The sequence below is a fragment of the Oryza brachyantha genome, chromosome 2 (genome assembly GCF_000231095.2).
Source record: "Oryza brachyantha chromosome 2, ObraRS2, whole genome shotgun sequence".
In the NCBI taxonomy this organism is placed as follows: Eukaryota; Viridiplantae; Streptophyta; class Magnoliopsida; order Poales; family Poaceae; genus Oryza; species Oryza brachyantha.
In genome coordinates, this window is record NC_023164.2 from 22,566,226 (window position 1) to 22,578,875 (window position 12,650).

At 43.8% G+C, this 12,650-nt stretch overlaps 2 protein-coding genes across 2 annotated transcripts; one reads left to right on the forward strand and one right to left on the reverse strand.

Moving 5' to 3' along the window:
• Window positions 1-1,931: 1,931 nt before the first annotated feature.
• On the forward strand, window positions 1,932-3,899 carry LOC102714158 (aspartyl protease family protein At5g10770-like). The gene is made up of 2 exons (XM_040520906.1): window positions 1,932-2,306; window positions 2,410-3,899. The coding sequence occupies exons 1-2, from the start codon at window positions 2,147-2,149 to the stop codon at window positions 3,663-3,665; spliced, it is 1,416 nt and encodes a 471-aa protein (XP_040376840.1). The 5' UTR covers window positions 1,932-2,146; the 3' UTR covers window positions 3,666-3,899.
• A 2,248-nt stretch (window positions 3,900-6,147) lies between these two features.
• LOC102699749 (aspartyl protease family protein At5g10770-like) lies at window positions 6,148-8,013 on the reverse strand. The gene is made up of 2 exons (XM_006647743.3): window positions 7,840-8,013; window positions 6,148-7,750 (listed from the first exon to the last, which is right to left on the reverse strand). The coding sequence occupies exons 1-2, from the start codon at window positions 8,003-8,005 to the stop codon at window positions 6,495-6,497; spliced, it is 1,422 nt and encodes a 473-aa protein (XP_006647806.1). The 5' UTR covers window positions 8,006-8,013; the 3' UTR covers window positions 6,148-6,494.
• Window positions 8,014-12,650: the final 4,637 nt, after the last annotated feature.

A 12,650-nucleotide genomic window follows, 5' to 3' on the forward strand; every position in this document is an offset into this window, starting at 1 on the left:
TCTACAGGGTTCCGACGGTGGCAGGGGAAAGAAAATTTGGCCCTGTTTAGTTTTCAAATTTTTTCCCCAAAACATCACATCAAATCTTTGAATACCAAAATAAAACATTAAACATAGATAACCAAAAAACTAATTACATAGTTACGGAAGAAATCTTAAGACAAATCTTTTGAGCCTAATTTATACATGATTAGATATAAGTGCTACAGTAACTAACATGATCTAAAGACGGATTAATTAGACTCAAAAAATTTTCTCGCGGTTTCCAGGCTAGCATAAAATTCGTTTTTTCATTCATATCTGAAAACCCCTTCTGATATCCGGTCAAATATTTAACGTGACACTTCTCCCAAAATTTTTTCCAAACTAAACGGCACTTAGACTCACGGACACATCAGTTGTGTCGCACTCACAGCCCTAGATCCCTTACGCCACCGCGGAAAATAGCGGTAGATAAAGGTCCCCGTCAGGTGGACGATCAGCGAGCGTAGCAGTCATGTGACACACCTTTGACAGCCCATCCTCTCTCGCTCATGCTTATAATTAATTATAAGCTAAATTTTAAATCGTTTCTGCTTATAATTATAAGCTAAATTTTAAATTATTTCTATTTATAATTATAGGTTAAATTTTAAATTTTAATCTTAGTTTTGAGATTTATTCCATTGAATTTTATTTTTTTCAATCTAGTCTTTAAGTCTCAATAACACTTATATAAATTTTTTATTCATTAATATTTTTATTTGTGAATATTATTGTTTCGCTTTTTCATTGAGCAAGCAAACAATCACCCACTGAGGGCCCCTTCAAATCACAGAAATGAAAAAAATGAAGCAATAGAAAAACATAGGATTCTGACATAAATGTAAGTGTAAAACAGATGATTGCAAAACACAGGAAAAACGTAGAAATGACCGTTTGATTGGACCATAGGAAAAACACAGGAATTTGAGGAGAGAGATAGACTCAAAGGATTTTTTCCATAAGGTTGAACCTCTTGTCAAATTTTCTCCAAAACTTATATAGGAAGATGCATTCCATAGGAATTTTATAGGATTCATTCCTTTGATTGAAAGCGCTTTGTAGGAAAAATTCCTATAGAAATAAAATCCTCTAAAATCACTATGAAATTCCTTTGAATCAAAAAGGGGCTGAATGTTTCTTTTTCAGTAAAAGGAATCGGTCGAGCACGAAACTCAAAAAGATACTGTACTGAAATTGCAAACCATAGTCCATGGTCCAGAGTTCGGACAACAGTTTGACAGTTTCATGTCGTGGGGTTGGATTTGGGTCCAACATAATAAACAAGTTTAGGGATTGGGATTGGTTCCTGCTACTATTATCAGGCAAAATAAGCTGACGAAACCATATCACTGGTACTACACTCTAGCTTGACACTCAAGTCTGCCGACGCCGATACGGCCGTTCCCAGAGGGATCGTATCCGCACGTATAATCAAAGTATTAAATATAGTTTAATTATAAAATAAAATTTTAGATTTCGGTTGAAAACCACGAGACCAATGTTTTAAGTCTAATTAATCTGTCATTAGCAATGTCGGTTACTATAGCACTTATAACTAATTATATAATTATATAGTAATTAGTCTTAAAAGATTCGTCCCACGTTTTCTACGTAAATGTGTGTTTACTTCTTCAATTAGATCTCTTCAAAAATTCGATATTGTGTTTTCGAGAGACGTTTGTGGAAACTAAAACAGGGCCTAAACCGTACAAAAACGTGCCATCCCTTCCCCATTCACACACATCAACGCAATAATACCCGCGCGCGGAAAGCCAAGAGTTCGTTGGCGCCGCACCGAAACGAGACTCGCAAAGTCGCATGCTCATCGTATCGCATCGCATCGCGTTCAAAGGCGGGTCGGGTCGGGTCGTTTCGTTTCGTTTCGTTTCGGTGGGGAGAGACGGAGACGGTGCAGCCCTAACCCCGCGCCACACGAACAGAATTCCACAACGTATCATGGGTTGGGCTCGCACGGTCGCACCGCACCACCATCACCGCCGCCGCCGACGACGACGCGGCGTCTGGTGGTCCGCCCTATTTAGGCACCGTCCTCTCGCGCCCCCCTGCCCTGGTGGCCCGCCCCGTGCCGAGCCAACGCGCGCGCGGCGAAGCGAAGCGCAGCATGGGCATGGCACTCCTCTTGACGCTGCTTCTCTGCTCCGGTCTCGGATTCTTGCCCCCCGCCGCCGCCGCCGCCGCCGCGGTGGGCGGGAGCTACGTCACCGTATCCACCTCCAGCTTCGCGGTGAGCTCCACCTGCGTCGACGATTCCCCCGGACGAGGTACGTAGTAGACAGCGAGCGAGCAGCAGAATCAGATCAACTTGCGCTTCTGGCTTTGGACCGGGTTGTGACGAGAAAATTGCGGTTCGTTTGGGAGTTTCAGCTGCGTCGCCGCGGAACGGGACGTCGGCGGTGCTGCGGCTGGCGCACCGGCACGGGCCGTGCGGCCCGGCGAAGGCGTCGGCGCTGGGGGCGCCGTCGCTCCTCGACACGCTGCGCACGGACCAGCGGCGCGCGGAGTACATACAGAGGAGGGTGTCGGGGGCCGCCGCCGCGGGGGCGGGGCTGCAGCTGGCGGGATCCAAGTCAGCGACGGTGCCGGCTAACTTGGGGTTCTCCATCGGCACGCTGCAGTACGTGGTGACGATGAGCCTGGGCACGCCGGCGGTGACGCAGACGATGGAGGTGGACACCGGCAGCGACGTGTCGTGGGTGCAGTGCAAGCCGTGCCCCTCGCCGCCGTGCTACAGCCAGAAGGACCCGCTCTTCGACCCCACCCGGTCGTCGTCCTACTCCGCCGTGCCGTGCGGCGGCCCGGCGTGCTCGCAGCTGGGGCTATACTCGAGCGCCTGCTCCGGGGGCCAGTGCGGCTACGTGGTCAGCTACGGCGACGGGTCCACGACCACCGGCGTGTACAGCTCCGACACGCTGACGATGACGGGGTCGGACGCGCTCAAGGGGTTCCTCTTCGGCTGCGGCCACGCGCAGCAGGGGCTCTTCGCCGGCGTCGATGGTCTTCTCGGCCTCGGCCGGCAGGGCCAGTCCCTGGTGTCGCAGGCGTCGAGCACCTACGGGGGAGTCTTCTCCTACTGCCTGCCGCCGACGCAGAACTCCATGGGGTACCTGACGCTGGGCGCGCCGAGCAGCACATCGGGCTTCTCCACGACGCCGCTGCTGACGGCGTCGAACGACCCCACATACTACATAGTGATGCTCGCCGGCATCAGCGTCGGCGGGCAGCAGCTGGGCATCGACGTGTCGGTGTTCGCGTCGGGCGCGGTGGTGGACACGGGCACGGTGGTCACGCGGCTGCCGCCCACGGCGTACTCGGCGCTCCGGTCCGCGTTCCGCGCCGCCATGGCCCCCTACGGCTACCCGTCCGCGCCGGCGACGGGGATCCTCGACACCTGCTACGACTTCACCCGGTACGGCACCGTGACGCTGCCGACGATATCGATCACATTCGGCGGCGGCGCGGCCATGGACCTCGGCCCGTCGGGGATCCTCACCAGCGGGTGCCTGGCGTTCGCCCCCACCGGCGGCGACAGCCAGCCGTCCATCCTCGGGAACGTGCAGCAGCGCTCGTTCGAGGTGCGCTTCGACGGCAGCACCGTCGGCTTCATGCCCAGCTCCTGCTGATCAATCCATCCTAACCACTCACCAGTACGCATTATACGCTACAGTATTCTATACGTGCGTACAGGGCGTATAGGTATATAGATATACGATACCATGTACTGTACGTACGCGAGAATGATAGGCGCATACATAACGTAACACCTAGAGTATATACACGAATACAAAATGGTGTAAAGCCTTTGTGGATATACGATTTTTTAGAGTAACAATAAATAAATTAATTAAACGGGATAATCATCAGAGGCGTGCACGTGTTAGGCGATTGGCACGCTTTGGTTTGATTTTGGTGCGTCGTGGTCAATCACTGGGTGCTCAACTGAGAAGTTAGGGGGGCACGCGTGGGGCCGCCTTGTTGTGTTGTTGATCGTGTCTGTTGTGGCCCAGGCCCAGAGAGAAAAACGGCAATTATCTTTTTTATTTTTTTGCGAAGATAATGTTGGCTTTCTATTGTTGATGGTCAAGAATAATACTCATGTGTGAAAGTCAAGGGCCATCCTGTGCGAACGATTTGGAGCATACTCCAAAATTGTAAATATGTTCGTCCTTTGTGTTGCATGAATCTAAAATGTGCAAGCATGATAAACTAGGAACCAAATGTGGCAAATTATAATTGTACTTGTATTTTGAAAAAGCACGAGCATACCAGAGTGGTGTATATAGTATATGGAAGTACTTGATAAAAATCATACAAAAACTTTTAACAGGGTTATCCATACACTTGTACATAGACAAGATATTCAAGCGGATGGTCTCTGCTTATAAATAACTTATGTATGAGTTTATGGGTTAACTCTCTTACATTCCCAAAGTCTGAAGAGAAGCATATCTGACAAGAAGTCGAGAAAATCAAATGGACGATTTATAGAGAAAATAAAACTAATATGATATTTAAAATATGACGTGTATATATTTTACAATACTTCTCCTCGAATGTCTAACGTCTAGAAAATCATTGCGCTAGTCTACTGTATGCTTTCGCTCTTCTCCACAGCAACGGTATGACAAAACACAACTTCTTCGAACTACCTCCGTGCCTTTTTCTCCTCCACGCCTAAAGCGATGAAGCCAGGACAATACCCTCCTCATCCTTCTCCTTTGTGCCTTCTTCATCCCCTACCCCTATATTATTCCTCTAGCTAGATTTGGGATTCCATCATTTCGTTTTTAGAAGCAAAAACCGAAACTGGGTTTTTGAAATAAAAAATAAGTTATAGGTAAAAGTTTTATGTACGTGTCTATATAAACTTGAAAGCAAAAATTGTAAAACACGATTAAAAAAATTCAAATTTGGTTTGCAAGTAGTTGGACCTACAAAACTGGTAGGAGCCTTGATAGCTTCTGACCTAAGAGCATCTCCAACAACTTACCAAACATATTTCCAAAACAAGTTTTCTTTAGATTTATGTTGAAAACAAACGTTCAAAAGAGGCTCAATCTCGTTTCTAAAATAATCGTACTCCCAATCGCAACCCAAAAGTGGCTTAAATCTGATGACGCAATCAGTGTTCCCAATCTCATTCAGTGGGGTCTGTCGCGTGAGATATTGGAGTAGGGGAGTATGAGAACGATGAGAGGAACGCCAGATCTATAACGATTTTTTGCTTAGGTGGCCAACTAACCATTTTTAGGATCTTTTTTTAAAAAAAATTTCTATTGGAGTAGGGGGTAATTTTTAGACCTAGTATTTTTAAGAATAAATCCAATATTAAGTCTTTAGGACTTAATTTTTAGTCCTCTGTTGGAGATGCTCTCATGGTAATATATCTTGCTAACATGCTCCTGGGAGAGAGGAGGAGTAAGGCAGAGAGCTGGTTCAAGCAAGGGGCTTTCTTGGACATCGTCTTTCTCACCATGTCCCTTGCTACCGCAAAGGAATTGAAGAAGTAGGCGAAGCTAGGGAAAATGAGGCTGGTGGTGCAACGATAATGGGTGAAGATGCATAAGAAACTAGCGTTAAAGCACCCTAGACTCACGGAGGCGATGAATCTCATGGCTCCATCACCGCTGCTAGGAGCACCACAGAGGATGTTACCGGTGATATTTTTCATGTTGTAGACTATGTTTTCTCGATGCTACAATTAGATTTATTTGGATTGCAACATTGGGGACAATGTTTTCTTTCATGTGGCAGAGAGAGTGAGAGACTCCTCGATGCTGCACACACTGTTCTTTCTTGTTGCAATTAGTGGTGGTGATTGATTCGCTTTTGAGGAGAGAAAAAAAAATAAATGTCATGTTTGTAAAAAATAATAATTTATGAATAAAATTTATTTATACGTATTCTAATGATCTAGCATACACGTATATTAATGAATTTATATTATTTAATTTATTTCTAAAACGGTACACCGGGATATTCTATTTCAAATTGGAATGGCATCCAGAAACAGGAATAGAACTGACGAGTGACGAGCCTCGGGTGTAATTTTGTACCCTACGAATAAAGCCCATTCTCAGTTTCTCACATGTTAACAGGTTGGCACATACGATGGATTGTTGGCACCAACCATCACTTGAGAATTAAATTTATTAATCAAGTATAAAGTCTTCATTAATCATAAATGAGGCGAATATTGCCCCGTTATTTTTTTATGGAAGTAAAAAAAAAACTACCCTGATCTATTGGTTGGTGGATTACAATTGCAGTATATCGTGTCACTGTCACAAGACAATTATGATCAAACTGGTAATTGATGAATCTTGGCCACACGCCATGACCCTTACCTCGCAACCACAAACAAGTAGACAACACCTCATGAGAGCAGCACAGCTACTGGCCACTGCGTGTGTCGTGTTGCCACCGCCGGCGACAGCGCGCGCGCCGCCCGGTCAGCACGCGCCGGACCGGAAACCGAGCACGCTGTTGCCGACGTCGTACAGGACCTCGAACGTCCGCTGCTGCACGTTCCCGATGATGCCGGTGGTTCGGTCGTCGCCGGTGGAGGTGAACGCGAGGCAGCTGCCGAACATGATGCCGTTCGCGTCGAGGTCGACGGTGGCGCCGCCGGAGAACACCAGCTCGACGGTCGGTATCGAGATGTTGGTCTGGCCGGTGAAGTCGAAGCACGTGTCGAGGATGCTCCTGGGCGGCGCCGAGCGGTACTGCTTCATGCCGGCCCTGAACGCCGACGACAGCGCCGAGTACGCCGTCTGCGGTAGCCGCGTGATGATCGTGCCGGAGTCGACCACGGACCCAGCGGCGAAGACCGACGGCGGCAGGCCGAGCTGCTTCCCTCCCACGGCGATGTCCTGGAGCCTCGCGCCGTAGAACGTCGGTACCCGCCTGCTCCTGAGCATCCGCGTCGTCACGAACCCCGACGCGCCGCCGCTCGGCCCGCCGAGCGTGAGGAACCCGGACGAGTCCGAGGTCGGCGGGAGGCAGTACGAGAAGGAGTTGCCGTACTTCGCCGCCGTCTGCGACACGAGCGACTGCGCGCCGCCGCCGAGCCCCATGAGCCCGTCGGTCTGGTCGCTGAAGCCCGACTCGGTGTGGCTGCAGCCGAACTGGAAGCTCTTGACGACGTCGGCGCCGGACAGCGTCAGCGTGTCGTGGCTGTACGTGCCGTTGGTGGTCGAGCCGTCGCCGTACTGGACGCCGTACTGGCACTCGGAGTTGGCGCCGCAGCCGTTGCCTTGCTGCTCGAGCTGCGCGCACTCGGCGGCGCCGCAGGAGAACGCCGCGTAGGTGCTCGACGCGGCGGGGTCGAACAGCGGGTCCGCCTGGGCGTGGCACGGCGGGGCGGGGCACGGGTTGCACTGCACCCACGACACGTCGCTGCCGGTGTCGATGCTCACCGTCTGCGTCACGCCCGGCGAGCCGAGCTTGACGGAGATGACGTACTCCAGCGTGTCCAGGGAGGAGCCCAGCTTGGTCGGCACGGATGCCTTCGACTGCTGGAGCTCGCCGGCGCCATCGACGGCGGCGGCGTTCCTGGAGAACTTCCGCTGGATGTGCTCAGCCCGGAGCTGGTCGCGTTTGAGCAGCTCCTCGTGGGTCGGCCTCTTCTTCCCGGACGGCACCGGCGAGCATGGACCGTGACGGTGGTTCAACGGCACCGTGGTCCCACCCGACGACGACGGAATCGCTGCATGATTGACGCACAAAACGATTACAATTTCACACAAAACCCACACAAAAGTTGCAGAAAAACCATGCGATCGCAAGAACACTCACCATTGCGCTCGGAGCAGACGGCCTTAGAATTCAGCTCAAGAACCTTGTGCCTCTCTCCATTTCCTGCGTGAGCAACGAGAGAATGGCAGCAGCTGCACAAGAGCAGAAGCACTAGTACTGTCGAAACAGAAGCCATGGCTGTTTCTTGCTTCCTAGGTAAGCTCATGAGCTAGACATATAAATGCAGCTTTAAGTTCCTAATCCTAATAGCTTATATAGAGTTTTGTACTTTCGTGCACAACGATGCACGAAATGCCCCGGCACGCAGTTGACTCGGTATACTCGATAATATTCATTGATACGCAATGGATTATTTGATGGTTCTTGTTGATCCATGATCATACTAGTTGATACGCGGTGATATTTTTCCGATACTCTTTGATATGCGATGATACTTGATTCTTGTTGGTACTCATTTAATAAACGCAGGAATTAAAGCGGCACGTTTTCTAATCATATAGAACTATAAACACAGGAAATTAGAAGAAAACCCCTTTAATTGTACAACAGGAAAAATTAAACCAAATGAGACCTAATCTCTTGCTTATTTTCAATGGAATTAGACCATAGGAATTCAATCTTAGGGCCTATTCGTTTCGAAGAAAAACCAAAGGATCCAATTCCTGATAATTGAATTCTTTTGAAAGTTATTCGGTTTGTAGAAATGAACCATAGAAAAATCAAAAGGAAATTTTCACTTACTACACGACACAGAGAGAAAACATAGGAAAATTTTTATCCACTCAAACATCTTGAAAAAACTTTTATGGATTGGTGTTATCATACATTACTATTCCTTCACTTTTCCTATTCCTTTGGGTTAAAATTCTTTCAACCCAATAAGCCCTTATGGAATATTTTCTATCTTTCCCTATGGATCAAACCGGTCTATAGAGAGAACTCTTAGGAAATTTAATCCCCAAAATCTTTTGCCAAATCTCCATTTCAATAGGAGTACTACCTCCATCGGAAAAAAAATACTATATTTATTTTCATATTCCACATATACCAAATATAACCAAGACTAAAATATACTTTACATTTTGAATTTCCGATGCATTTGTTCCTAATAAATGTATCTACTATGTTCTCAAACTCTAAGTAGTGATTGCTCTAAATTTGAAATTTTTTGTAGAATATTTTTTTGATAAAAATAAAGACAGAGAGAGTACTTGACAATATGCACACTGCACTATAATACTCGACGGCAATGATGTTAATTTATTGAGTTTCAAGATAATACTAAAGTAGCATTATGCTATTATGAAAGTATCGAGTTATCTGAAGTACGTATTAAAATACCTTGAGTTATAAATCTTGGTAACACGAGTATCTCATAATATCGCTGATATATCACCAGCTTTGTTTCATTTTACAAGTTTCATCGTTTTGAAAAATCGTAGGATCCTTGACCAATATCTTTTATTTATGGTTAATAGTTTTATATTTATGTTCTTAATGACTTAAAAACTAATGTTGAAAAAACTATAATAAAAAAACAAAACAACATCAAATTTAAAATTTAAAATTTAAATTTTGGCAGCTATATATACGTTATAGTCCAGATGATAGGGACGGTAAACAATACCGCTCTAGGATGGTATAGCGTGTGGTAGTTGTCCTCGTAAACATGTGCCCGTTTGAAATGGGAGATTGTTTAAAGCGTGTGTACGATAATTGAGATGTTTACATGAAGTTTCTTTAAACTAGGACGATATTATGGTATGCCGTCATTTTCGAATGTGGAGTTGCTTCCATGCATGAATCTCCGTGACTGCCGCAGAAAATGCCACTTGTGAATTATCCATGAAACTTTATACGATCAACAGCTTCTAAACTGTGTACACATGCCTGAATGGCTCGAAATTGCCCGCCTTTACAGTGGCAGCTTAATAATCTCTTGCAAGACTGAATTTCACATAACTAATTGGTCGATAAGGTTCCCATTTGCGTGCACCGGCGGGCGGCTCGTGAATTCAAGTTTGTCAGTTAGTGTAGAATTTCTGCCCTGCCGTGCCATTGCGCCGTTTACTTCTGGTCGCACTTCGTGGAATGACTTATAGGCTGGCTGCAGCTGTTTGGCAACACATCACATCAATCGCCATAGTAGAATGCATCACGTATGATTGATCATTTGTTTTGTTTAAAAAAACTTATGTATTTATTATTTACTTTATTCCAATTTAATTTTTTTAATTAAATATGTTTTGATTATAATTTACACTTTCGCATATTTACACAGAATTATTGGATAAAACAAATGATCAAATATATATATAAAGTCAACCTATTAAAATATATAGAGAGAGCAGTATGTACTATCTTCATTTTAAATATAAGCATTTGTAGATTGTTTATCATAAACTAAAGAGATGTCAACAAATGTCCTTTTAGTTATTTTAGTGATCAATTTTTTGAATTTTATATTGATTGAATTTTAATTTTAAGCACTAATTGAGTCTATAATCATTGAAATAATTATAATCATGTGGATCAGTACACGAATACTTATGTTTATGTTATATGTTTATGTTATGATACAAAATTTAAATACTAAAAATACTAATATTTTGGAATCAGGGGAGTGGCAGATTACAGGTCTCTGACGACGACTCAGAAACCTCAACTGCTCTCTGACGCAACTTCCTGTAGCCAAGACCCTAATTATTTCAAGAAAATTGGCACTTTCACGTCTATTGTTTTCTAATTCTATATTCTATATTTTTATTTACACAGTTTCTAACCTTATAAACAATACATTTTGTTTAAAAAATTACTCTATAGAATGTCTTAGAATACTTTTCTAAAGTACCTTTTCAATTTTTATAAAAAACTGATTCATTTTTTACACTCCTAAATAGTTTTCACAACGATTAGATAATTCATTAATGTCACCTATCTTAAAGATAGGCCTCCAGGGCGCGATTCAACTGGCGCTAAGAGCAAGTTTATTAGTAAACCTAACCTAGTAGCTGTAAGTTTATATTATAGTCAACATATATAACAGGTTGGCTATAATTATTATTTATTATCTTTTTCTCTTATCTTTACATTTAATGTATTTTTTTGGAGTTGGTCTATAGCTGGCTCTTGCATGAGAACCAACCCCACTTCTTTTTCATTATCTCTTTTCTCCACATTAGTTTATAGTTAACTTATAGTCTACTATTATACTTGCTCTAATTGGATCAGTTGACTTGGCCAGACCTGATGGTATTAATTCCCTGAACACTTATACAATCCGGAGTTCCGGACCCAGGATAATGGAAATACGAATCCATAATGCTACCAAAACTTCTCGACACGCATCAGTTACGTACAGGTCTTCCAGACTTCCACATGGATCGACCACATCCGTTTCATGTTAAAGAGCAGGTACAGTATCAGGCTACGAGCTATCAATAAAAATATTTTAATAAGATAAGGGAGAAGAGAGAGTAGTGTGATACTAATTTATATCTAGCTACAGCACGAGTTCTAAGACGTAATGTGTGTATGACATGTGGAACCATGTATTAATGTTTTGTAGGTAACTAATATATATTAGCTATTAGATTGACTATATATGAATTGGAGCTATTAGTTAACTATACTATTGAACTTGCTCTTGACTTGCTGCCTCCTTGCATCCTATCTAGAAAAACTCATGAGCTAGATAAATACAACCTTAAATTGCTAATAACTTACATAGATGTATATACTTTCCTGCATAATAATGCGCGAAATTCGGCCGGCACACAAGTATATATACTAGCTAGGTACTACCTGCTCCATCCATAAATATTTTATGTATTAAAACAAGTTTTTACAAGAATTATAGCTGATGTGAAATTTGTTTAATCCTCTTGGGAGTTTACCTTACCAACTACCAAGTGATGTAATATTAAATGCAGAAAATTATGAGGGGTGACAGGCTATTGAAAATGCTAGAGAAATGCTTATAGTTACCAACAAATTTCTACTGCTGTGTTATTTATGAGTGTTTAACGGAGACATGTAGTTGAGAGTTTACTCATTAAACTATGACAGTTTAGAAAAGGGAGAAATTTCATATTCATACTAGAATTGAATTGTTTTATGTGAAATTCTTGCATCTTAAAACCAAGAACTTATTGTTAAATAAGGTGTGCCGTCATTTTCGAATGTGGTTTTCTGATGGACGCAAAGAGTGCCGTGGATCAACGATGATTCTTGGTAGCCACATTGTTTCTATACTGGTAGGATTGGCTGTTTCTATACTGTAAACACATGCATGATCAGGAACCGCCCGTCCTTAGGCCACACCTAATGAGAGTTTCGTTTCCATTAAATTGATTGTTTTCACATCACTTCTAATAATGTGATAAAAAAATAATGAAGATCGAGAAAAAAATGGGTTTCATCTGGATGAAATTATGTCCACATTGTTTTCCAATTTGTCCATTGCATATATTGCCTATGAAACAACAAAAATGAAACAAATGTATACACATTGCTTATGCGGCACCCTTGAAAACACAAAAATAAAAGTTTTCACTAGAAATGACCTTAATGTCATCTGTCAAGTCTCTACAGGACCCAATTTATGATAACGAACTATGGTGGTGTTTAGATTGAGAAAATTTTTAGAAGAAGTGTCACGTGAAATGTTTGACCGGATGTCGGAAGGGGTTTTCGGACACAAATGAAAAAACGAATTTCACGGCTAGCCTAGAAACCACGAGACGAATCTTTTGAGCCTAATTAATCTGTCATTAGCACATGTTGGTTACTGTAGCACTTATGGCTAATCATGGACTAATTAGGCTCAAAAGATTCATCTCAAAATTTCT